We start from the raw sequence: 27127 nt of genomic DNA on the forward strand, positions 1-27127 counted from the left end.
CCGCTTACACGCCTTACCTCTACGAAGCTTCCGTTCGGCTGGTCCGCCGAAGCAGACGGCGCGTTCACGAAACTGAAACATCTGTTTTCTACTGCGCCCGTCCTCGCTCAACCCGACCCGTCTAAGGCTTTTATTGTGGAGGTGGATGCTTCTGATGTGGGGGTGGGGGCTGTGCTTTCACAACGTGCCGGCCCCTCCTCTAAGCTGCGACCGTGCGCTTTTTTTTCTCGGCGGCTTTCACCAGCGGAACGGAACTATGATGTGGGGGACCGGGAACTGCTTGCCGTTAAGTTGGCGTTGGAGGAGTGGCGTCATCACCTGGAAGGTGCGGCGCTACCGTTCCTGGTGTGGACGGATCATAAGAACTTGACGTACCTACGCGGTGCGAAGAGGTTGAATGCACGTCAAGCTCGTTGGTCGCTGTTTTTTGCACGTTTTAACTTTTCCATTTCCTATCGCCCGGGTTCCAGCAACACCAAACCGGATGCCCTCTCTCGGCAGTTTGACTCGGACGCGGGTCCGGCGGAGTTTTCCACCATTCTTCCGGCCGGCTGTACGGTGGGGGCTATTACCTGGGAGGTGGAGGACGCCATCAACCGGGGCCTCCGGACGGAACCGGATCCGGGCACGGGACCGACTAACCGGCGTTTTGTTCCCGCGGCTGCTCGCTCCAAGGTACTGGAATGGGTGCACGCTTCGAGGTTTGCGTGTCACCCGGGCAGGGGCAGGACGACTTCTATGGTTAAGAGACATTTTTGGTGGGCCACTCTGGACAAAGATGTTCGGGAATATGTGGCTGCGTGCCCTTTGTGTGCCAGGTGTAAGTCGCGTACTCACCGTCCTGCTGGGCTGTTGCAGCCGTTATCTACGCCTCATCGCCCTTGGTCCCACATCGCCCTGGATTTTGTTACGGGACTCCCGGTTTCGGCTGGGAAGACCACTATTCTCTCGGTCGTGGATCGGTTTTCTAAGGCTGCTCATTTCGTCGCTTTGGAGAAGTTGCCCACTGCGGCTGAGACGTCTACGTTGTTGTTGGACCATGTTTTTCGGCTTCATGGCATTCCTGTGGAAATAGTTTCGGACAGGGGTCCGCAGTTTTCGTCCCAAGTTTGGGGTTCTTTTTGCGCTGCTTTGGGGGCCAGGCCTTGTCTGAGCTCTGGTTACCATCCTCAGACGAACGGCCAGACGGAACGTTTAAATCAGGAGCTTGGGGCCGCGCTCCGCTGTGTGACCTGTCATAACCCTGCGACTTGGGCCTCGTATCTGCCGTGGGTGGAATATGCCCACAACTCCTTGGTTTCGTCTGCTACTGGGCTGTCACCGTTCGAGGCCTCTTTGGGTTATCAGCCGCCCCTGTTTCCGGAGGAGGAGGCTGATCTTGCTGTCCCCTCGGTCCAGCATCATCTGCAGCGCTGCCGTCGGGTCTGGTCTCGTACGCGGGAGGCGCTGTTGCGAGCTGTGGCTCGCCAACGTGGCTGTGCCGACCGTCGCCGGTCTCCTGCGCCTGTTTACTCGCCGGGGCAGAAGGTGTGGCTCGCCGCGAAGGACATCCCTCTCAGGGCATCCTCCCGCAAGTTGTCTCCTCGTTACATCGGCCCCTATTCTGTGGACAGGGTCCTCAGCCCTACGGCTGTCAAGCTCCGTTTGCCTGCTGCCTTGCGGGTTCACCCGGTCTTTCACGTTTCTCAGGTGAAGCCGGTGGTGTCTAGTCGTCTGTGCCCGCCTCCGGTGCCCCCGCCTCCCGCCCGGCTCGTTGACGGGCACCCTGCGTTCTCTGTCCGGCGCATTCTGGATGTGCGGCGGCGGGGTAGGGGGCTGCAGTTTTTGGTGGACTGGGAGGGTTATGGGCCGGAGGAGCGTTCTTGGGTTCCTCGTTCTTTGATGCTTGACTCTGTGATGGTTTCTGATTTTCTTAGGTCACGTCGTGGGGCGGGTGCTGGTCGGCCGCCAGGTGGCGTCCCTTGAGGGGGGGTACTGTCATGGTCCGGGTGTGTGCCAGTGTGTCTCCCTCCGAGCCGGCGTCTCCACCCCTGGGAGGGGCCTCAGTGTTTTTGCTGATCGCTTACATCTGTGGGTAATTAGCCGGGGACTCATAAGGCCAGCGTTCTCAATCTCTCTTCGCCAGATTCTCTGCTAACATCAGTCAGTGCAGGCCACCACCATAATTCCCTACGTGTTTTTGTGAATCACCTTGCCTCACTATATGTTTGTTTTTTGTGCGCCTCTTCTTAGCTACACCTAACTGTCAACCCCTGTCGAAGAGCTTCTACTTGGATGCTGGACCTTCTGGCAGTCCCTCAGGCTATTACCAAAATTACCTACCTGCCTCTCTGCCTCCACGCCAGGAGTTTTTTGGATTTACACACCCGGACTACTCACCCCTCTATGTCATCTCCGACCTCCGTTGGCAAGTACGCAGTACGAAGGAGGATTCTGAGCCAACAATATATTCATATGCCTCCTTATCTGTGTTTTGAACATTTGCATTCTGTTACAGTGACCCCGACCTTTTCCTGGACCCTATGTGACTTGCTTTCCAGTCCAATCCCTGGAATAGCTGTCCTCTCTGACCCGGACCAGATCGTTACTTAGTTTAACGTCTACTCTCACCTTTTGTTTATGAATATTTTGTGTAAACATTAAACATTATTCTTAAAATATACTTACGAGCTGTTCGGCGTTTTGCGTTTGAGTCCTGTCACTCGTCTGAAACGGTCTCGGCCGTAACAAGTTCACACAAATAAATAATTCCCGTGTGTTTTTGAAAGCTTGAATCATGAATCATAACGAGGCAGTCACATCATTTCAGAGGAGCCTCTTTTGTCTTTCGTCATGTGATATTCTGAAGAACTATATGGACCTCAACATGGGCTTCATTTGGACACGCCCCCTTAAGTGTAACTAACCGGTACAATGATAACAGCAGGAGGAGAATGCAAACTTGATTTGTTTTTTGCAGATAAAATCAAAAAGTCAGTCTATTGATCCGCTATTCTGTAGTCGATCAGGAGGTACAGGTACAGAAATGTCCAATAATATCCATAACAAAATTATCATACAGTCCGAAATTCTGCTCTCCAGTCAGCTATGAAGTGCTTGTTAAGCAATGCATTGTAACCATTGCAGTGTTTGTGTAGGGGCATGCATGTAGATCTACAAATAATGCAATTACAATCATAATAATTAAAGATAGTCAGCCTACTTTTATTTAAATTTTATTGTCATGTTAGATGAGAAAATGTTGAAAATCTGAATAGATTGTAAACTCTGCAGTCCTGAAATGCAGAGTTATGGCAATGAAATTCTTTACATAATTTCAGCGTGCAGGAAATTTTTGGATGGGCCAGTAATCAAATCATGATGATGCACTGCAGCCAAACTGCTTTCTGCACTAACACAATAACATTATAAAAGTCAGAGCAGTCAAAACAAGAAACCTACTGCCCATGCTGAAAATCCTCCCCACAACATGCACAGAGTCAGAAGGCTACAGAAGGGTATCCTGTATGTGTCTTTTTTTAAGAACCTAAAGAAACCTGATGTGTCACTCTGACACCTCAGCAGCTTTGATAAAAAAAAAAAAAGTTATTTGACACCACAGGGAAGGAAATGTTACAGCTGCTTTGAGAAGCTTATTTTTTCATAATTTTGACCAACTTTTTACTCCTTAAATCATTTTCCCTTTATTTGTTTTCCAACAACACTCACACAGGAAAACCCTTCTGTTCCCAGTCTGTTCCCAGTCTGTTCCCACTATGTCTATTCTTGCTGCTTATTGCAAAGCGTCTGTGTCCACGTCCTGATTCGGAGTTAATTCGATGTTTCCTCCTTCATCTGGAACCTAGTTTGACCTTCGGAGCGATGCCATGATGTCACCTTAATTTGAGTGTGTGTATCACATGTGAGCACAAAAGCACACACACACCGCAAAAAACACCAGCTCTGCTACTTCCCTCCAAAACCCCTTCTTTACACAGCGTAGCATTGTTTCCGAGCCAAAATTACCACATCAGCAGCACTCCAAATACACCCCACATCCTTCGCTCCCAACCTGGCGACAATGAGAGAGAAATCCTTCTTTTGGAAGAGGAGAGACGGGGATTTCTTCTCTCCCCAGTTCCCAGCGTGGTAATAGCTGCTGTGAGAGCTTTACTAATTGGTTTCTTAATCTTTTGAAATGGGTAAAATAAAGTATCAGAGAGGGTGAGAGAGGCTGAAAATGAGAATGATAAAAAAGAGAGAGGCTCATGTGCTCGTGTCTTTTTTAAATGTGTGTTGTTTACAGTTTGTCTTACTCTGGAACGGTGTATGTGAACACACAAAGTGCAAGTGTACAGTATGTGTGTGGTCTGTGTGTGTGCATGAATGCCGGCCTGACCGTGTATGTTTGTGTGTGTGTGTGTGTGTGTGTGTGTGCACGGGGGGGGGGGGGGGGCAATACTTCCTGATGATTCATCAGTGGAAAACACAATTAACTCCCTCACTGCCTCCCAATTATTTCCGTAGAGGAGATTAAAGCCTCCCAACTGAGACGATGAACAATCGAGGACACACAATCATCTGAATCAAATGTTCCACTGGTCAGACCGTCCAGCGGAGTCTGTTTTCACATTGTGGACTCATAGCTTCCCTACCAGCTGTCAGCTGGGATAAGCCTGTCAATCCAAATGAACCGCTTCTTGTTTTCTTTTTCTTTCTTTTTTTGGTCACTCTAAACCAGCTGTGCCAATTACAGTTATGTTGATCATCACCTTACATACATAAATCAATTGGCCAACATTATTATGGGAGGTGATAGAATTGGAGGAAGAGGAAAAGGGAAGAGGTGTGAACCCTCTGCAGCTGGCTGGATGTGGCAGATAGTCTGTATCAGGACACATTAGGGAAAAAAGTTCTAAATGGGTTGAATTATAACATATGTTAAAAGTAATCATTAGTTTTGTCCCTTATTTCTCTTTCAGATTGTTTGTCCTCTTTATCCTTAAAGGGTACACATGTCAGGATTGTTGTAATTGTTATTATTCTGAGTGATTTGCCATCTTTATTGTTTGATTTAAAATCAACAGTAGTGATGTACAGAGGCAAGAATTTATATGTAATGCTAACAGAATAAATACTGTGTACAGTGTGTTCTGAAAAGATGACACATGCTCTATGTTATCACGTTATCACTAATATATGAGGTGTGATTAAAATCCGAGACTCAAAAGAGCCTTTTAATTTAACTTTACCTGATCTTTAACTGGACCAGTTCATGTCTAAGGTAATCTTCTTCAATTCAATTTCAATTCAATTTTATTTATATAGCGCCAAATCACAACAAAAGTCGCCTCAAGGCGCTTCATATGCCCATGCAATCTTTAGCATCTGAGTTATTTTTTTGGTCTCTCAGTGAAAGTCCCACTCACTACTTTGCGCTTGTGCCTCTGCAGTATACAATAGATCTTATTTTCTTATTAATAGATCCTAATTTAAATTTTGTGGGGTGGCCAGTGGACCCTAGGCCCCCCATTTGTGGTTCCCCTGCCCTCACCTTGTCAAAATCCCAACTTGATATTCATTTTTAGGTAGCAGAAGAACTCACAGTGGCTGAGCAGATGAGCTGTGGCAGCAAAACAGTTCAAGAGGACGTCATACCACCACAAAGTGGTACTGACAATCTGAGCTGATGTGGCCTTGGACAAATTGAAAAGTGTTGAAAACGGCAGGATCATCGATAGGAGCCCAGCTCTTCTTACAATGAGGGCGACGATTCCTTACCTGGACTCTCCTTTGAAATTCATTTTGGAAATCATAACTTCCACAGCCCCCGTCCTCCTACAGACTAAAGATCAGAGTCATCAGATAACAGTTACATTGTTATCATCGCACATCTCAAAAGCCAGCACCTGTGACGCTACAGAAGTGCACTGGCACACGTGGCATGACGCACAGTGTAATTCCCTCTAAAAAAAAAAAAAAAAAAATGAAAACAGTTTATGAATTTGATATGTTCACTTTGGACTATTTTTTAAAATTTACATGATTTTCAAATCACTGCATTATGTTTATATTCAAAATCTCCTATGGCTACAGTACTTATGAAATCCTGAGCTCATCTCAAGGAGTTTATCCTGTTATGCATTTTTCCCTTTGTACCCTTTAAACTGTCATCATGATGCTTTCTGATAGTTTTGTAACATTTCATCTCACTATCTCTAAACATTTAGCCAGCACAAAAACTGATTTGATGCAACACATAAATATTGGCCACCATCGATCACATTTTGCATTAACCAGGTCAGTCAACAAGGCCGACACACTAATAGCAACAATTGGTCAATACATCAGTGAACCAGTATATTTTGCACAGGATCTTTTTTGGAACATTTTGCAGGAATGGCAATGTAATAATCGAAGAGAAATTGATAAAGTGATGCAAAGATAATTGTGAAATTATGTGAAATTAAAATTTGCCTTGAGTCTAATATCCACCACAGGAGGGTGAGGGTCAGAAGGCTCAGACAGAGCATCATAAAATCTTCGCTGATCCTCTGAGTCATGCAGAATTTGCATGCTCACACAATAATCACTGAAGAAACAGCTGAACTGGTTTTTTTTTTCAGTTTTCTTTAAGCAAAACACAAGAAGTGTAGCAATAAGATCATAAATAGACTATTTTGATTGTACATGTAACTCAGAATTCAATACATGCTAATCCTAGAGTGCAATATAATACTTGCGTGTGAAATCCCACCTGCACATACGAGGTATTCTTTGGTATCAGTGCCTCGCTGTACGAGCTCCTACAATATTTTCAGCAAACATGCATCCTGTTGGGACTGCATTTTTTCCCCCCTTTTTCCCTTCACTGATTTTTCTTGTTTTGGAAGCCAAATTTGGTTTGGAGGAGAATGAGTTCCTTCACAACAGCTGCATGTTGGAAAATAATAAATTGGGATTACCAGACGCCCTCTCACTAATGTGAATGAGCAGCATCATAGCTTTGACAAAAACCTTACATAAGAGTACATACATACAAACTTTACATACCATTTAAGTAACCCACAGCACTGACTACACACTGAGAGACATAAATGGGGTTTATCATGTCTTTCCATGTGTTTGCTGCTGATTGTGCTAAAAGCTTCTGTGGTTGCAGTTCTTCTTTGGCTGGTTGTTTCTCCAACCAAACTCCCTGCATGCACCATTTTCATAAAAAGTGCCACTCGTGTTTAGACCATTAATTAGCTTTTGTGAGCTGGTTGTAGAGTGAATTACCATTTGGCAGTGAAGCCAAATGCAATTACGGTCATAAGCTCCAAACCTCAAGATGTGCCCCACCTTTGTGAGCAGTGCCAGATCTTTTGTTTCTTACTTTTCCTTACCTTTGTCTGAGTCGTGGAAAACATTTCCATTACTTCTATGTGTGAGTGCCTGAAGTTAAGAGAAAGGCACTTTTTAACAAAGTAACAAAGTAAATCCTATACATGCTGGGGATCATCGCTATAGCATCTCCTAGCTGTGTTTTTGCCTCATTGCTTTGATTTCCTTATCTGAACAAGCAGCTTTTTTTTGTCTTTATCATCTGAACATGCAGACAGAGAATACAGATTGTAACAACAGTACAAGAGGTACTCGCTCAGAATCAGCGGTGTTTTGTCCCGGGGCTCTGATAAGAAAGTAGCAACATGTCTGTCCCGTAGTAGAAATGTTCCTCAGTTATATCAAAGGAAGACATATCCAGTTACATTGTCCAGTTACAAAACGTCCCATATATTTTAAGGAACAACAATGTTTGCAGCATTTTTCGTGGTGTGCACTCTGAGTGCTTTCAGCTTCAGTCAGTACGTCTGTTTCTGATGGGTGGGAGGTCCAGCACTTACTGTATACCCCTTCCAGTTAAGCTGGCTTTCTGTCTTCATGACTCTGACTTCACACAGCACAAGGGCCCTGTGTTTTCAGTTTCCCAAATAGGCCTAAATAAAGCATTCTGTCAGAGCCTTGTGGCCTGAGATCAACAGGCGAGTGGAAAGGGTGGTGGTGGTAATGAGGTGACGTTACATATAGGTGAATGCCTGCATGTATGAGATTGTAATCCTGGATAAGTCTCTCTAGCTGGCTTGGGACCAAATATTCCTGCATAACACAATAGGTTTTGGCACATATCCAAAAGTGGACTTGCTCTGGGTTTAACAGCGCAATCCATTCTGACCTTTTTTATTTTTCTTTTCTTTTGAAAGAGCTCATAATAACTAATGTCGCCTGGCCTGAAGAGAGATTGGAAGGGAAAATGTGCGTAAAGGGTTTTTTTTCCACCATGTGTTTGGTTTTGTGAATAAAGTTGGGGATAACCCTTAAACCCGCCCTGCTCATAAAACTTTTTATCCCCTGCTGGATTAACTGTAACGGTCTCTGTGTCTCTTAAACACTTTTTTTTTGGCTTGCTGCTCATTATCTCCAACATTTAATTCTTCTGTTTTCATTTTACTCTGGTCCCACTGGTGGCATTCCCATATTCTAGAAAACAACAGTTTGGGCGGTGGAGCTGAGTAAAGCAAACCTTGCTGAAGTGCCATTGAACGCAGACACTAAACATGGTGACATGTCTGGGAACTGTAAAAAATGAAAAGGAAAATGAAAATGAAAAGAAGAAAAAAAAACATGATACAACTAACTTTTCCCCTGGGTTCGTATAAATAAACTTTATATCTTGGAAAGTTATGTGGGAGAAAGACAGAACAGATTTATGTGGGAGAAAAAGAAGGAGAGGAGGAAAGAAGAAGGAGAAGAGACTGTAAAGAAAAAAATCTCCTAGTTAGAAAACAATATATAACAATTAACAAAAATAGATATAATCAAAAAAGAGTCAAGATTATAAAGCAACACACTGGAGTTCATAAAGGAGACATTTTCACACCAGCCAATGACATTTAATTTGTGATTTCACCAAGATTCACTTTTTTTCTCATCTCACAATGCTGATTCTCATATGCCATATATAGTTGTGGAAATTGTTGCTGCCCTCAGAAATTCCCAAAATTGAACAAACATGATAAGTGGCATGTTATTTGTCCTGTGTTTAACTCTTTGCCCATTCAAAGCCTTTCCTGGACTGAGATGTTGTCATGTTTTAGGCCTGCTCATTGAACAAAATGACTGGGTGTGCATCAGCTGCCTATTTAGCTACCCTTGGAAAACCCGACGAACTACTCTGATAGTCTTTATTGATATACTGAGATGTCATGATTGATCATTAAGGGTTCAGGGGAGGTTGTCAAATGTTGTCTTTATGGAGGAAAGACTTTAAGATGCAGAAATTAAGGATCATCACACACAGACCTTGAGACCAGTTAGCCAATCCAGTATCACGGCTTCCCCTGCTGGTACTGCAACTTCTGCATACGTGTCCATGTCATGCTTTGAAAAGGCAAAGTGTGAACTGGACACAGTGGACTGGTATGTCTATTACATGCTTTGCCATGAAATTGGGTTACAATCAGTCAGCAATTCCTTGGTGCTAGGGAAAATCTGTATTACCCTACTGGCTGGTGAATAGGTCTTAGAGGTTGTTGGCAGTTGTTGGGTGTAAGTGGTTTCAAAAATGGTGCTTCACCAAAAACCTCTTTGTGTGCAAACACAAACGCTAACTCTCTACAGAGTAGTACTGACCCTTATTACTAAAGTGCAATATTAGAACAGAAACAGGGAAGGTTCTCATCTGAAATAAAATCTGTGCCTTACTGTTGAAATCAACAAACTAAGAAACAACTTTTAGGCGAGCAGCTACTGTTTCCCCTTTGCATTGTACTCTTCGCAGTATCACTACTGCTTTGCGAGTAATTGGTGAGTGTTTTCAAATGAGTCATCGTCTTCCTTACAATTAATGGCAAGTAAATTTCTCTAAATTCACCTAGCAACAGCAAGCAATCCCTTGCCAACCAGTCATATTTTTGATGTCCACCCAGCTTTTCACCTTCTTTTACCGTTGTCTGACAGCCCTGAACATTACTGTATGTTATGTGTCTGTACAACAACTTGGAGACCAGTGTATATAATGTACACCGAATAATGATGACAGTGGACTTGTACATGACAAAAATTTACTGATGTACTGGTCAATGAAATAAATGCTGTTTGATACTATACATACAGTTGTGGTCAAAAGTTTACATACACTTGTAAAGAATATAATATAATGGCTCTACCGAGTGTCCCGTTATTTCTAAAACTCTGATTTTTCTCTGATAGAGTGATTGGAACAAATACTACTTTGTCACAAAAAACATTCATGAAGTTTGGTTCTTTAATGACTTTATTATGGGTTAACAGAAAAAAGTGATCACATCTGCTGGGTCAGAAATATACATACAGCAGTGCTAATATTTGGTTACATGTCCCTTAGCCATTTTCACTTCAATTAGGCGCTTTTGGTAGCCATCCACAAGCTTCTGGTTGAATCTTTGACCACTCCTCTTGACAGAATTGGTGCAGTTCAGTTAAATTTGATGGCTTTCTGACATGGACTTGTTTCTTCAGCATTGTCCACGTGTTTTCAATGGGGTTTAAGTCAGGACTTTGGGAAGGCCATTCTAAAACCTTTATTCTAGCCTGACTTAGCCATTCCTTTACCACTTTTGATGTGTGTTTGGGGTCATTGTCCTGTTGGAACACCCAACTGCGCCCAAGACCCAACCTTCATGCTGATGATTTTAGGCTATGTTGAAGAATGTGAAGGTAATCCTCCTTCTTCATTGTCCCATTTACTCTTTGTAAAGCACCAGTTCCATTGGCAGCAAAACAGCCCCACAGCATAATACTCCCACCACCATGCTTTATTGTAGGCATGGTGTTCTTGGGGTCAAAGGCCTCACCTTTTCTCCTCCAAACATATCGCTGGGCATTGTGGCCAAAAAGCTCGATTTTTGTTTAGTCTGACCACAGAACTTTCCTCCAGAAGGTCTTATCTTTGTCCATGTGATCAGCAGCAAACTTCAGTCGAGCCTTAAGGTGCCGCTTTTTGAGCAGGGGCTTCCTTCTTGCACGGCAGCCTCTCAGTCCATGGAGATGCAAAACACGTTTGACTGTGGACAATGACACCTGTGTTCCAGCAGCTTCAAATTCTTGGCAGATCTGCCTTTTGGTGATTCTTGGTTGACTCTTTACCCTTCTGACCAATTTTCTCTCAGCAGCAGGTGATAGCTTGCGTTCTCTTCCTGATCTTGGCAGTGACGAAACAGTGCCATGCACTTTATACTTACAAACAATTGTTTGCACTGTTGCTCTTGGGACATGCAGCTGCTTTGAAATGGCCCCAAGTGACTTTCCTGACTTGTTCAAGTCAATAATTCGCTTTTTCAGATCCATGCTGAGCTCCTTTGACTTTCCCATTGTAGCATTTGTGGGCGTTTGTATCCAATGAGCCCTATTTAACTGGTCTAAGAGAAGTCACCAGCTGTCGTCACTCATAATCACTCACAAGAAGTTAAGAGGCCATGCTATGAAGCTCAGTTCACTGACAACTTTCTAAGTCACCAAAATTGCTAATTCATGTTGCTGTATGTATATTTTTGACCCAGCAGATGTGATCACTTTTTTCTGTTAACCCATAATAAAGTCATTAAAGAACCAAACTTCATGAATGTTTTTTGTGACAAAGTAGTATTTGTTCCAATCGCTCTATCAGAGAAAAATCAGAGTTTTAGAAATAACGGGACGCTCGGTAGAGCCATTATATTATATTCTTTACAAGTGTATGTAAACTTTTGACCACAACTGTAGATCCGTCTCATCATATTAGCCGGAGATGTTGTATTTTAAGAATGATATGATTTTACCAAGGAAAATATTAAAAAGCAAGATATGTTCATCCAGCTGCACATAGTTTGAAGACAGTTAGCTCTGCTGATAAAGAAATTTTAACATTGCCAGCTAACCAGATCAACCCTGGAACAAAACAAGATAGACTTGAATTTGAATGCGTGAACATTGTCTAACATTAGCCAAAAGAAGGGCAGCTCAGTTTTTTGGTTTTTGCAAACAAGCCTCTATGAACTTAATGCACTGCTGATGTTGACTGCCTTGAAATAGAAGTCATCTGCTTTGGACTACTTTGCATAGTTTAACTTTGAGCTTCTCTGCAGAAAAATTCCACTTACTGCTGACTATAAAGTGATTTAATATGAGTCAGTGGATCCAATTGAAGGGATGAGCTAAATCCCCACAATTATATGTTAAGTAATAGCAAGCTGTCTTAAGTGTTCTAATCTTGCTCTCTGGATCAGTGCTTTTGAAGTGCAGAAATTTGTCAGCTTTGTGCACCAGTTCATTTAACCCTAATCTGTTGGAGTATTGACTGCTCCACACAAAAGGAATGTTTTGTAGGCAGTAAAATGGCAGGAGTCTGCTTTATATTGTCCCGACTAAGCAATCAAGCTTGCTTAGCAAACCAGTTCCCCCTTCAGCAGTTCTTTTTATTGGATTAAATGATGTGCAATAAAGGCAAAACACCAGGGGGAGTACAGAGAAAAACTAACCCTCTGAGAGTTGTTGTGAATGATACAGACTAACCTATTTGATGCCGTCTCTTTGTCATCAAATGTGTAAAATCAGACATGCAGATTAATATCATTGGGCATTTTGTTTTTCTTTTTAATGTTCTGGGCCTTCAAGAAAGCTCTCATGTTCCAAGAAAATGTGACCAGTACGTTTTCAAAGAGTCTTTGATGGCACAGAGTGCTGCTGGCACAAAGACAGACAACATTGGATAAGATGGAGGGAAGAAAAAAAGAGCAAGTGGGATGCATCAGGGAGTTCAGAGAAGAAGCTGTATGCCAGGAGGAAGTGACAGTGTCATGGTACCAGTGAGGCCATTCAAGATCAGAATCGGTTCTGACCCATTTCCCCTCCATCATTCCGGTTCTTTGTCTTCATTTGTCTGCCTGTTGGTTACACTAAACCCTTTCACAGAAGATGCAAGGAACGAGGTGGATTTTTTTGTGTTAGGGTATTAGCCTCTGTCAGCCTAAATAGGCTTTAATTGGGGGGAAGTTTGGTCCAACACAGGCTGGATTTTCTAGACATACACACACACACACACAGGTGCCAACTGACCCTGCTTTGACTTCTTTCATCCAAATAAGCTTCATCTTGATATCACCACCATATCTGTGCTTTCTTCCCTTTTCTTTTGAAGACTTTTAATCTCTTCTCCTTGTTTCTTCCCTTGTCCTGTCCTGTCTTTCCTCTGTTTTGCTCTCTGTTCTTTGCCTCACAGGAACATAGTTACTTTCTTTCAGCCTTCTAACTTTAAATGTTATGTGTAAGGATCATAAATGTGTATGTGCATGTTGGAATGCTTAAGGCTGGATTTCCAGATTCCAGCACTGCTTCATGAAGCTTTAGCTCTAGGGGGGAAAAATGTATTTTTTTTACATTCCCTCAAAAACTTCTGTCACTGACCCACAAAAATGCTTGCTGTGTTTTTACTGCCTCCCTTTTCACTGAATGTCATTTAGTGTTCATTTGCTAAATCACAGAAAACGTGTTAACATTACAACCAACTAAACCAACCACAGGATAGTGTACATTTTGGAGACTGACCTTTAAGGCAGCCTTTGACAGATGGCTTTAAAGTTTGCTTTATATTGTTAATCACATTGAACTTTTTGTAGGTTCCATTTTATTTGTAGATCAGACTTTCTGTTGTGTCAACTATTCTTTAAAAATGTAGAAGGGCAGTAGAGCCTTTAGCTTTCAGGTTCCTCTCTTGTGGAACCAGATTCTGGTTATGATTCGAGAGGTAAGAACCCTCTCTTGTCCTTTTTTACATGTATCGCGCAGCAGGAAGTAGTCCACTTCCGAAACCTTCTGACCACTGGAAATACAGTAAAGGTGCTGCCTGGAGAAAGCATGCAGCAGACAGCACACACAACATGCTCTTGCTAAAAGTTCAGTTCTGTGCTCTTTGAACATCAGTGCTGTCTGAAATGACATTCACCTTGTGTTAGGGATCTGGTAGGTTAACGGGGTGTCAGACATTTGCATTACGTAGCTAACATAAAAATTAATTTGTGCATTTGTAAAAACTTGGATCAGGTCACCCTCTGCCAGCATTATGCTGCTACAGGCTCAGGCTGCTGGGGTGAGAACCTCTCTCACCCAACCTACTGCATGTTATTAACTTTAATGTTTTCTGTCTCCTGTGATTTGTGCTTTTTTCCTGTTTCTCCGCTCTCCCTACTTCCTGCCCACTGTTGCTGAGTGTTTGCTCATAGAGGGAAAGATTGGATCATCTGGTTTGTATCTATAAAGTTTCTTTGAGGTCACTATTGCTGTGAACTTTTGTTACAAAGCACTAATAAAAATCTTACAGTTTTAGGGCACAATGTCACCGTCACCTGGGGGGGGGGGGGGGGGGGGGGGGGGGGGGTCCACTTGGTATTCCTTTAGGCAGTCTAGGAATTAATCTCCATGAAAACAGGTATTGACCAATGGGCTGCTCGGTTCTTGGTGATGTGGATGACTTTAACATATATCAGTTTCTCATTTTCTGTCCTTATTATTCTGGCATGTCAGTGTAAAATAGTCCAAACGGGACCTTTAACTTTATCTTGAGGGAACCTCTAATGCATTGGTCTGAATATGTGATGATCATAAATCATCAAATTCAAACTAAAGGTCAGGTATTGTAACAATAGTTCCCGAGTTCTTTTTAGCAAAGTGTCCAATACAAGCGTAATCAACTTAAGCAGCTCAGACTGAGGCTGTTCCGTGATGTCGTTTATTGCTGCTGCTGCTGCTGCAGTGCTCGGTAGCCTTTTATGCAAAGCGCGGTCGCAGTCGCGCGGGCGCGCACAGCTATATCCTGTGACTGAAAGCATCCCAGCTTCATTCACCCCAGAGATCACAGGACCGCTGGGAGCTGCCATCAAACTCCTCAGAGCGGAGATAAAGGCTTTTGGTTCTTTTGCGTTTTCCAGACAGACCTGCCCTCGGTTTGTGAGTTTTGACAATTTACCAACCTGAAGTGCCAACACGCTCAAACGCTGCAGAGGGCACAAATGGGTGATTTTTGAAAGGCTCATACTGAGGACAAAATGATGGATATTCCTGGATATGTGAATGCAAAAAATGCCTAATGCTTCCATCGGCACCTGTTCTGTCTAGACCAAAATGAAAAGCAACTGGACATACACTTGATGTCAAGTCTGATTGTGTGATTTCCTTTAAACTTCGGACCTGTGGACGAATATCGGTGGGATCCTAAGATTTGTACTTTTTTATTTTGTTTTATCTTTTTAAAACTTGGACTCTCATTTTTCGCGGTCACTTAAAAAATAATCCCTTAAATCTCTTTGGCAGTGACTTACACCGCGTGCAGAACAAGCAGAAGTTTGCTTCAATCCTTTTTATTTCATTCGGGATTTCGCAGCTTTTTCATTAAAACTGAGGAGGTATTCTGTCCTCCCGAGGGATGATGAGAGCAGGGAGCGACAGCCCGGCTCCTTCGGTGGATTTTCGACCTATTCTGGTGCCTATGCAGTGGATCTGAGAGGAGATGAGAGCCGCAGTCTACCACATCCTTGCCGGCTACCTCTGCGTGTTACGCACCGTTGCTCAGGTGAGCTGAATCAAAACACTCTGTGTTTAATCTTTTCTGCTGCGTGTTGTGATATTTTTACTCGCAGCTATTTAGCTTGTAAACAAGTAATAGAACTCACAGAGACTCAGTCCTGAAGGTTAACGTACTGAATACAAAAGATGAAATCTAGTTTATTTGCGTAATTACACACGAGCATTAATCTTACGCACAGTTACCTGTTTGATACATTTTGAAAACCCGCCACCGAGTCAGCTTGAAAGCCAGCTGCAGATAAGTAACGTTTGCGTGATCGTGATTTACGCACCAACTATGTGTTCCCACCCCCAATAAACCCACCCCCTTCATTCCCACAGGAGTCTCCTCTCCCTCAGGAGCTTCTGGAGCGGCTCTCTCGCAGCGAGATCCGCAGCATCAGCGACCTCCAGCGGCTGCTAGAGATAGACTCCGTAGGTAAAGCACTTCATTATAATACAAGTCTCCCACAGCCACAAGCTGGATTAATGATCCTTACAGAAAAATGGGGTTATTCATAGAAAAATCTGTTCATGTGATGCCTGTGACAGATTTTTAATAAAATATATGAAGAAATAAATAAACATGGTGCAGATAAGATCAGACGTGTTTTTTAAAGTGATGTGAAACATAATGCCAAGTATGCAATTTTAATCTCTTCAGGGAAGTAATTTTTAACTCTAAGAGCACTGCACAAGGCTACATCACGTTTGTGCTTGTGATCAGTGTCAGGGTTTCATGCACCAAGTGGCAGCAGACATAACTTGGGGCCAAACCTCTGTAGCATTTAAAGCTAAATAGTAGGCTACAATTTTTTTAATGAAATTTGAAAAGTCACAGGAAGTTACTGTAGAAACTCATATTTCTTTGCACCAGATCAACACTTGTGATTTTTTTAATCTATCTTTAATCTACTTCTGAAATTAGGAGCAATGCACATGTTTGTCTTATTTTAGCATGTCATTGAAAAATGATGTACCTTTAGTCATACAAAGATCCAAGCAGGCCTTAACTTGACTGAGTAACAGATAAACATCAGGCACAGGGAGCTTAAATGTGATAGTCACGGCTGCTTCCCTCCCTGTCAGTGCCTTGAAAGACTCTGACTTGAGGAATTAGTTGCATCTGGTTCAAGATTCTTTGTCTTCTCATCTCACCACTGGATGTTTCTCAGAAAGACCAGAAGCAACTTTTGTTTTTCTTAAAAAAATCATCTGTATCTTTTCTGCTCTGCTAGCAGCTGACTGTGTAGCTGAGATCACAAAAAAGAAGGCTTTGTGTGCAGTTCAATCATAAACAGTCTCCAACTTTTGAAGAAAAAAAAAAAGCACCGGCGTTTGCCTTCAATAAACACTGATGTCTGTGTTTATTATGCAGGTAATAAATCTGAGCAGATTGAATCAGTGAGGTGAGACAGGAGGAAATAACTGTGGCATAAAACACACTTTATTGCATCCACTCATCCACATTTCAGCCAAATAAACTTTTTTTTTTTTTGCTGCGTGAACTTTTTTTTTATTTTTTTCTGTCTGCAGTGCTGAGTGGTGCCACCATTAATCCTGGCATCATTGAGATGCAAATGTCGAGGGTGACGGCTCCCCGGCTCGGTGGGGGTCAAGTGGCTCACTTCATTATACTGTTGTCATGCTGCCCATTATTGGTTTGAGAGGAGGGCTCGCTGGAAGGCTGCTGTGTTGCTATGTATAATTCATGCTCAAATTCCTGCATGTCAGGGCGAGAGAGGGAGACACACAGGCTCAGAAAGAGAGAGAGAGAGAATGAGAAAGAGAGAGAGAGAGAGAGAGGGAAATGTCGAAGGTGGACTTTGTTGTGTTTTAGAAGCACATTGTATATGTAGGCAGGCGTGTGTGTGTGTGTGTGTGTGTGTGTGACTGTTTGCATGCACATATGGCCTCAAGAATGAGGAGCGCACGCAGACATCTACACGGTGACCAAAAGAAGCATCAGGCTTGGTATTCAGGATCAAATTAAAAGAGTCCTGCCTAGACATCATTTACTCTGATTTCCTGGAACCTTGCTCCCTTTTTCCACCCACACAGACACACAAATCTACACAAATCCACACTGCACACACAATCTTTGCTCAGAATTTATTGGCTTTAAACATGTCTGTGGGTATCCTGTGGTTTGGAAGTACTGAATGGCTTGAAGAATCTGCGAAAAACTGTGGATACATCTCTAGAAGGCACACACACACAAAGCTAAGATTTAAAACTAAGCCTTGAGGGCAAGATTGGCTAATATAAATCTTTATGCCATAAATCATCAGTTATTAACTAAAGAATATTATCCACTTTAGGAAAGTTTCCGTAAACTGGATGTTTGTCTAATCTCAGGTGTAGTATTGTCACAACCTGCCAAAACCTTGCACAGAAAAATAAATAAATAAAAGATTAAACTAAGCTCACTACCACACATTACTACCACCAAACCAAACTGAACTGACAAATACAATTTATGGCCAAGTGTCAATGAGTGGCAGAGTTTCCAAGATTAATTGTAGATAGAAGATGTTTCTGTGTTTGTAGGAATAACTCTGGGTCCCTCCTCTTCATGAAACCATTCGTGACTGGTGCTTGGTAACTCAAGGTTTCAGCTTCCTCCACAGATTTCCTATTGATCTGAGGTCTGGAGACTGGCTAGGGCCCAGGGGTGTTGAACTCCAGGCCTCGAGAGCCGGTGTCCTGCAGGTTTTAGATATCACCCTGGGTCAACACACCTGAATCAAATGATTAGCTCTTTGCCAGGCCTCTGGAGAACTTCAAGACATGTTGAGGAGGTCATTTAGCCTTTTAAATCAGCTGTGTTGGATCGAGGATACATCTAAAACCTGCAGGACACCGGCCCTTGAGACCTGGAGTTCGACACCTGTGGGCTAGGCCATTCCACACATTAATGTGTTTCTTCTTTATCCACTCCTTTCTTGCCTCTGTGGTATATTTTGGGTCATTGTCATGCCAGAAGACCCATCGATGACCCATCTTCAGTGTTCTGGCTGATGGAAGAAGGTTGTAGTCCAAGATTTTTCCTGTCTTTTGGCCTCTCAATGCGCTGCCCAAAACATAACATTTCCACCTTTGTGCTTGATGTGGGGATGGTGTTCTTTGGCTCATACAAAGCATTTCTGTTCATCCAATCAGATTCTGGTTACATCTTTCATCAACGCCTCAGTTTATAAGTTTAATGTAATTATTTTTCTGGATTTTTAGTTGATATTCTGTCTACTATCAAATTTCTTTGTAAGTGAGCAAACATAAAAATTCAGCAGGGAATCAAATAATTGCTTTCTCCACTGTACATCTAACCAGTAATAGAAGCAAAAAAAGTGCATTAAAGTCACATAACAGCAAATAAATCTCAAAATTCACAAAGAAGCTACTTAGAAAGTTCAAGTTTGCTTGCAATGTGATGTCATTTCCAACTTAACAAAATCTTTGCTGTGTGTCTGTGTGTCTGGATTACATTCAAATGTACCTGGAATAGGCACTGAAACAGTTTCATTTGGGGCTCGTGTACATGCAGAGAACTCAGTAGCTCACTGACATCATAACTCAGAATAACCTGGTTAAACTGCTTCTCTGATCAGGAGACACTTGATAAAGATATCTGTAATGAGCAGCTTGCTGTAGCATGTAAACATGCCACCACTTTTCCTTCTTTTGTATTTTGGTCAGTCAGCTGTCAAGTTATCTTGATAAGGAGATTCATGGTCCCATGAGGATAAATTACAAATATTTTCTATTTTGGCTCGGCCAACAATGTGGTGCGTAAGATTTCATGAAACTTAAGGGACAACTTCTGATGTCCAAAGAGCCAGGATCAACTGAAGTGATGCATCATGGCCCAAGATTACAATAAATAGGTATTATTTTTAATTCTGAATCATGCAACGTTAGTCCAGTAGTGTCCAAGGATGGAAATGTGGAGCTGGAAATGAGCAAAATAAAAAATATCCAATATCACACAAGAGAACATTTGTGCTTCTCAGAAAATGAACTTTATGCATGCATGTTATCCACAATAGTGCGTTAGTATGTGTCTGTGTTTTTGACACAAGGATCTTTGTTGTTAACATTTAGAGTGTGTATTGTCTCAGTATGCTTGTGTTATTTTGTCTCTGTTCAGAGAACGAGGTGATCGAGGAGACCAAACACAGCTACCACAAGGACTTCTCTCACAGCTTCCCCGACCTAAAGAGAGCACACACACATACCAGACACAGGAGGAGCACTGGTGAGAAACACACACACACATGTAGTCAGCTTGAGCCTCAGGTCCACTGGTTATCTAACTATTCTTTTGTAGTTTCCAAAAATTCTATATTGTATAACGTTAATAGGAAATACTAGTATTTGTATAAAAAGTGAACCATTGATGCAGGTTTGATCAGCCATGTTTGTTCACCTGCAGTGGTAGAAGAGGCCTTGCCAGCAGTGTGCAAAGTTCGGACAGCAATTTATGAAATTCCCAGGAGCCAGGTGGATCCCACATCGGCCAACTTCATCATCTGGCCTCCCTGTGTCGAGGTGAAACGCTGCACCGGCTGCTGCAACACCAGCAACATGAGGTGCCAGGCGGCTCGCAAACACTACCGCACTGTTAAGGTAGCTTTCTGTTGCTTCTCTCTATACATGTGACCACATGTGTGTCTGTTTCAGACTCTTTTGTGTTCAAAAGAAGCTTTGTTTTCACATCACATTTGGAAGAGGTAAAGATTTGCATATAGGGAGTCTTGGAGGTTACCAGGTAGCACAGGTCGACACTACACTGCACTGATGAGCACAGCTAGACCCCGGCATGCAGGGTTAGCTTTGTAATTGTTTCTTTCTGCTTCAAACATTCCTTCCAACAGAAACCTGTTAGGTAATGAAAACACATGCATACATTCACATATAAAACAAATATAACTAATAACTTTGTGCTGTCAAAGACATAATTCGGTCAAAGGAAAGAATAAGACTTTATATCAACACTGTACGTGCACACTTGCACTGCTTCAATTTTTGATATCCATCATTAATTCATTAATAAATTAATTTCATTTTAATCTTTACTCATTGCCATCACTTTAAACTTTTTCTTAAGAATCAAAGAAAATGAATATAATTGCCATAAACCAAAACTGTGTGTAACCATAGTGTTATTTAACATTTTCTGAACTGTAGATATGTTTATGGAGCTGGAGCCAGGCCAGGCTGGAGCCGGGTACACCCCGGAGTGGAAGAGCCATTACCAAATACCACAAATTTTGTATTTCCAAGTTTGTCATAAACCATTTCCTATTGAAGCCAGGCAACTGAGAGACTTCCCATAAGATGTGAAACTGACGAGTTAAAGTTAGGAAGAAGCATCCGGAAAAGGCTTTGTTGTATTTAGTAGAAACAGTCTTTTTATCATGTCTAAGTAATCTGCCATTTATCTGTTGTTTTTCTTTGTTTAAATTAGAGTCCCTTAATAGAGACTAACTGCATATGAAGTGCAAAATTGTGGCCAAGAGCTTTGGCACTCGCACAAAGTTTGTTTTTCATGCACTTTGGCACAATTTTTATTTCATTTCTTTCACAAGGATGTCATGAATTTCAAAAACCTATTATTACATTTCTCTAGTGCACTTGTCTGTCTCAGTGCATGCTGTATCTTCTTATATGTCACCTTCAACTTTCATTATGAGGAAGAGGACAAAGTCACAGAGGACTAAGACTGTTCTTTGGGGCGATTGTGGCTCAAGAGTTGGGTGTTTGTCTTGTAATCGGAAGGTTGCCGGTTTGAGCCCCGGCTCGGACAGGCTCAGACAGTCTCGGTCGTTGTGTCCTTGGGCAAGACACTTCACCTACTGCCTACTGGTATTGGCCAGAGGGGCTGATGGCGCAATATGGCAGCCTCGCCTCTGTCAGTCTGCCCCAGGGCAGCTGTGGCTACAACTGTAGCTTGACTTAACCAGTGTGTGAGAGTGAATGAATAGTGGTATTGTAAAGCGCTTTGAGGGTCCCGAAAAGCGCTATATAAATGCAATCCATTATTGTTTGGTGTCTGACACATACAGTAGCCAGAGACAAGAGTTTTCTTCCACAGGGATATCCTGTGACAATAGAAGTGGTTCAAATTAGTTTAAGGGATATATTCTGTGTAAACATTTAGCAAAAGGCTTCTGTTCCTTGTCTTTTACTGGCACTGACCCGGAAAGTGTAGAAAACGAATAATGGCACAGAATGTGTAAATACGCAGCCACTTACTGGAGGTATACACTCTACACCTGCCAAAAACAATTACTCTCCCCAGCTTAACCATTGTGTGTGTGTGTGTGTGTGTGTGTGCGTGTGTGTGCGTGTGTGTGCGTGTGTGTGCGTTCGTGTGTGTGCCAGTGACTGAAAATCTGGCAGTGAGGTAGCACATGAACATAATAGCTTCCCTTTGATCTCATCCAGAGCTGGAAATAAGACTCAGTAAACCCCAAATGGTTCACAGTCACAAGAGTCCAAGTGGGAGCTGACCCAAGGAGTGTGTGTCTGTGTGTGTGTTTGGCACACAGGAAGTGCATTTATTGTACTTTTAAACTGTGCTGATGATGTTGATGTTAATAGTTACTTTAATAATATGAACATGAAATATTAATTTCACAGGTTGATTGGTTGATGTTTGACTGATAATCTGGGGTGAGAGGGAAAGACGTGTAAGAGTGTGCTGCCAGAGGTCAAGAGGGAAAACGTGAATAAAACAGGAGGGGAGGGCGGTTTGATACTCTGTGCTTTGGCCTGCTGAAACCCAATCTGAGATGAAAGGGCTCATCCTTTGTCTGCTCACAGAGGAAATCAAAAATAAAGTCACTCGCATGTGCTGAGATTCAGTGCTTAGAGGGTAAACGGTCACGACTACAACTGCACTCACTTAAAGCTAAAGGGAAGATGGCAGGGTGAAGGTTTAGGGGGTGTGTCCATATGTGAGAAAACAAAGAAAGAGCCTCAGTACTGATATATATATATGAAGACTACAGCAGGCTGGAAGTCAATCTGTAATGCCCTTTTAAAAGCTGCTGTCTTGAAATGATGTTTACTTGTTTTTTGAGAATAGACTGTATATAAAAGATGGATATCATCATTGTGAGATCACTCACTGCCATGTAAAGTTTCCACTTGAAGCCTCTGCTTTGTCACCTAGCTAACGTTCACAGGTTTGGAAGAACTACATCAGTAGACTGACTGAATGCATAACAACTGCCAAGTTGCCTACAAAAAACATCGATTTTTCTTACTAGAACTACAGCAGCAACTGTAGTGTAAGTCTGCAGGAAAGAACTATTAATTTAATAGTTGATCTAATCTAATCTAACTACTCATATATATAACAATTATAGCAGACCTCGACTATTTGAAGTGATGGCTCACCCCTTCTAGCATATTGTCAAGGTCTAGTCAATGTCATATGTGCTGTTTAGCTGCACAGCTGCTCACCTCAGCTGAACCTTCTTGTGGGTTTTTGTTTTTTCAAAGTCTTAGCTCTGCTATTTCAGAGTCTGTTAAGACTTGAAGCAAAGATGGTTGTGCAATTGGACCTGCCAAAGTGCAGACTTGGCTTGCTAACAAGGATGTTAGCATTACGCATTTACTGTGCTTCTGTGGTTCTTTTATTGTTTATGTAAGATAAAAGTATGTTGGGTGTGTATTTGTTCATGAACTAGAAAGACCCATTGCTACATGAGTAGCTAGGCTCGGGGCGCTAGTGTTGATGTCAAATGTGACACAAAACAGCATATGCCTCACTTAGTGTAAGTGAAATCAAACCTCCTATCAGTGTTCCATTCATTCTTCCAAACGAGATTACACACACCTGTGTGCTTTCACAAGTACAAGAAAGCATTTTATCTGTAGCACCTGTATCATACATAACCTGTCTCATTCTAACTTAAATAGCACTATCGTTAGGTAGTTTTTGGGATCAACAAACCTATATTGTTGCAAACATAAATTTAATCATGATTCGATTTTGCAGAAGTTTAGTACATGATGAAATTTACAATAGCTTCAAATAATAGAGTCTACATCAATTTAATGAACAAAATTATGTTAGATTGTTGAGGTAAAGAGGACAGAAAGTGGAGGAAACAGGAGATAAGTTTACAATAAAAAGTGAAATTTTAATGATGGTGGTCTAGTCAAACATTTACCAAAAAAGAGATACAAACATAACATCCACACTTGTCCAAAATAGTGATGCGCGAATCATGTTCACGTTCAATACTCGAGAATCACTTTACTGACTCATGAATCATGATTCACAAGCCCAATTGACTCACTAACTCATCCCTATTGCTGTTAGCAAACTAATTTCCTTAGTAGAAATATATGTAGCTTATAATTAAAATCGTGGGGGAAAAAAACAACAGCCAGTTTCTTAACGAAAACATTTCTGCTCTGAACTGGAAGAAAAAACCCTGAGTAGAAGCTCACATCAAGACAATAGCTCCTTGGTTCACAGTAGCATCGCTCTGCTAACATGCTAACAGCACATTTTAGCTACTCACCCCCTCCCTTCCTGTGCTGAATTGTAGCGTAAGCGAATCACTCAGGACTCACTCACCCCCTCCCTTCCTGTAATGAATCATAGAACGAACGAATCACTCACTAGTCATGTCCAAATTCATGGGCTGGTCATGTCCAAATTCATGGGCCGGCCTTCGCGGTCTACGCGGGCCAGGTCCTCAGAAGTGCGTGTAGGCCGGAAGTAAACGGCTGGGGAAATTGGACGGTCTAGCCTTCTGATTAGCGTCACCGCTGTCACGTTGGAGTTTAATAAACTCAGCCGTCTTCTCCTTGCTATCTAATATATAACAGGACACTGGCGTAAATTCTCGACCGTGTCATACTCCTGTTTAATCAGTTTTCTGTTTGACGTTTAGTCAAAACCAAGGAGGAACCCACCAGGGGGATTAATAAAGTTTTATTTTATCTAATCTAATAACTTTAATCTCAGCCAAACCGATTTACTCACAAACAAACAAAACACTGAAAAAAGCCCAACAAGAACATTTTTAGGTTGTCTAAGTGACTTATATATTACGTTTAACCTGAGTAGCAAAAATCCGCGGTGATCTGAAAATGATGTGCCGGGAGTTGTGCCATTCTCGGCGGCTTCAGTGAACCTCGAGCTCCCAGCTAGCTATCGAGCTGGTGACTAGCAGACGTCTCCGAAAACGTCGAAGCACTTTTGCAAATATGCGATATCTTGATAAACCGAGCAGATATTTGATGTTTACACAGCTACATTCAAAAAAACCCAACTTGAGGCCCATACACTGGGAGATTCTCAGCTGTAGCTAATGACCACCTCCATTAGCTGTTTGAGAAACTCTTTGTCATGTTTTCTATTGAATATTTCTGGCAGACTAGTTTTAAACAAAAACCTTATAAATGTGATCTTAAAAATCCACTGGATGGCAATAGCTATGCTAATTTACAAAAAAACTGAGACTAAACTTTGATGTCAGATATGTTCTCCAGTAGTCAGTTCATTGTGTTTCCTATTCTTTAAAAACTTAATCTACTCAGCTTATAAATTTGATTAAGTTAGTACCTAGCACTAGTACTAGACAGCTAGTTTGGCTAGCAAGGTGCATCTGGTGCAAGGTGCAAGTTAGCATTTCTGATGCTAACTTTGACTAGAAAAACTCGTTCTAACCCAACACACTCAACAGAAAAGCAGAACATGCCTTAGAATGTGTTTTAGTGCAAGGGAACTTTGGGTAAAGGCACACAACTACCACTCAAGATAGCTACACAGAACTTATGTAATTTCTGTATTCCTTTTATTTTTCAAAGCTGGCAGTTTGACTGTACGAATTCATGCAGTGAGCTAGTTAGCGGGGGCTTGCCTATGCTAAAGAGTATTAACAAACATGCTTTAATTCACTTCTCAATAAAGTTTTCTCTCTGTCTCACTTTCTCTCCCCTCAGGTGGCGAAGGTGGAGTACGTGCGAAGGCGGCCAAAGCTGAGGGAGGTGCAGGTGAGGGTGGAGGATCACTTAGAGTGCACGTGCACCAATAAACGCCATATCAGCCCAAACTCAGACACAGACAATGGTGAGCATATAGCTGCGTATCTTTGTGTGCGTGCATGTGTTTGTGCATGGGCGTGGGCATGGGGGTTTAGGCTGGCTCACTTCACATGTTACGGCTCCTCTCAGAACTGATAACATCTGAGGCATTTACAGTGTTTTTCCTGCCTGAGTTAATTCTCCCTCAGGGCAGCATTTCCCTTCACACACACTAACCCATCCACTCACACACACACACATACATGTGTGCACACACACAAACATATGTTTCAAAGACCCCCATTCTATATTATTAAAATCTTTCCTACTCGACGTAAACAGGGGTTAAAAAAAACATTGTTGTAGTGCACAAAGGTTCTTAGAGTTTAACCATCCTGTCATCATGTGTGACTTCTGTTGAACTTGCTGACTTCCTGCAGGTCGTGCTTACATCAGCTGAACTTAAAGCAAAAAAATTGCAATTTAGATGTCCAGCGGTGGTGCAGAAAACAGTCCTTTGTGTGTGTGCGTGTGTGTGTGTGTGTGTTGTTATTCAGTCGAAGATAAAGCTAATGCTTTATGCTAATAAAAGAAGCTATCTTCATGTTCCTTTCTTGCAACAGGCATCAGGTGAAGAGCAGCAGACAGATGTAGGAGTGGAGGACACCTTGAGGATAATGATGTAATGGAAAGCAAGGACAAGCACCTTCTGCCTGTGACTCCTTTAACACCTGCCATCAAAGTAACAGTGAAAAGGTCTAACGGAGCATATTTTGTCCACGACCTTTTGGAGTTTTGATGGAGGATTACTGACTCACCATTTTCCAAAAAAAAGCAAAGCATCAAACTTCCACAAGTGAACTCCAATTTTTTTTTTGATGGAGACGAGAAATGATGAGACGATGACAAAGCGAACTGACATTCTGGTTCTAGGATGTTGAAGGGCATATTGCCTGTATCCTGCTCCTTCTCCAGAGTATAAACCGCTCAGTGACTCGGATTATAAACTGGGGCAAAATCCTTTCTAGAAACAGTGACTGGGATTAGTTTTTGTACTCCAAGATTTACTCTTCCTCAGAAAAGCACTCACACACATGCACGTATATCCTCTTATTTTTATAACGTCTCGTTTTCTATTTCTATTGCTTATCAGTTCTTTTTCTGATATGTTACCCAAATAAAGAATGGATGGGAAATAATCCTTCTGACATGTTACTGATACTAATAAAATATTTATATGAAAACAAATTGGGTGTGGTGGTCAGAAAACAGCTTGCAGCAAACAGGTTTGTCAGAGAGTGACTGAAGGGACAGTAACACACACACACACACACACACATACACACACACACACACACGCGCACACACACACACACACACACACACACACACACACACACACACACACACACACACTGAACCTTGGCAAAAGTGAGACTAGAAAACAGAAAAGCATGAAAATGCTGATTATGGAGCGGAATAG

At 42.2% G+C, this 27127-nt stretch overlaps 1 protein-coding gene and 1 long non-coding RNA gene across 2 annotated transcripts; both read left to right on the forward strand.

Moving 5' to 3' along the window:
- Positions 1–1788: 1788 nt before the first annotated feature.
- On the forward strand, positions 1789–2604 carry LOC113018282 (uncharacterized). The gene is made up of 3 exons (XR_003271744.1): positions 1789–2142; positions 2233–2411; positions 2498–2604. It is a non-coding gene; the product is annotated as an uncharacterized LOC113018282 (long non-coding RNA).
- Positions 2605–15471: 12867 nt separating this feature from the next.
- On the forward strand, positions 15472–26892 carry LOC113018281 (platelet-derived growth factor subunit A-like). Its single transcript, XM_026161338.1, has 6 exons — positions 15472–15601; positions 15937–16033; positions 19742–19849; positions 20027–20220; positions 25564–25690; positions 26268–26892. Exons 1-6 carry the CDS (start codon positions 15539–15541, stop codon positions 26276–26278), a joined length of 600 nt encoding a protein of 199 aa, XP_026017123.1. The 5' UTR covers positions 15472–15538; the 3' UTR covers positions 26279–26892.
- Positions 26893–27127: the final 235 nt, after the last annotated feature.

Source organism: Astatotilapia calliptera, unplaced genomic scaffold, assembly GCF_900246225.1.
Source record: "Astatotilapia calliptera unplaced genomic scaffold, fAstCal1.2 U_scaffold_53, whole genome shotgun sequence".
NCBI classification, from domain to species: domain Eukaryota; kingdom Metazoa; phylum Chordata; class Actinopteri; order Cichliformes; family Cichlidae; genus Astatotilapia; species Astatotilapia calliptera.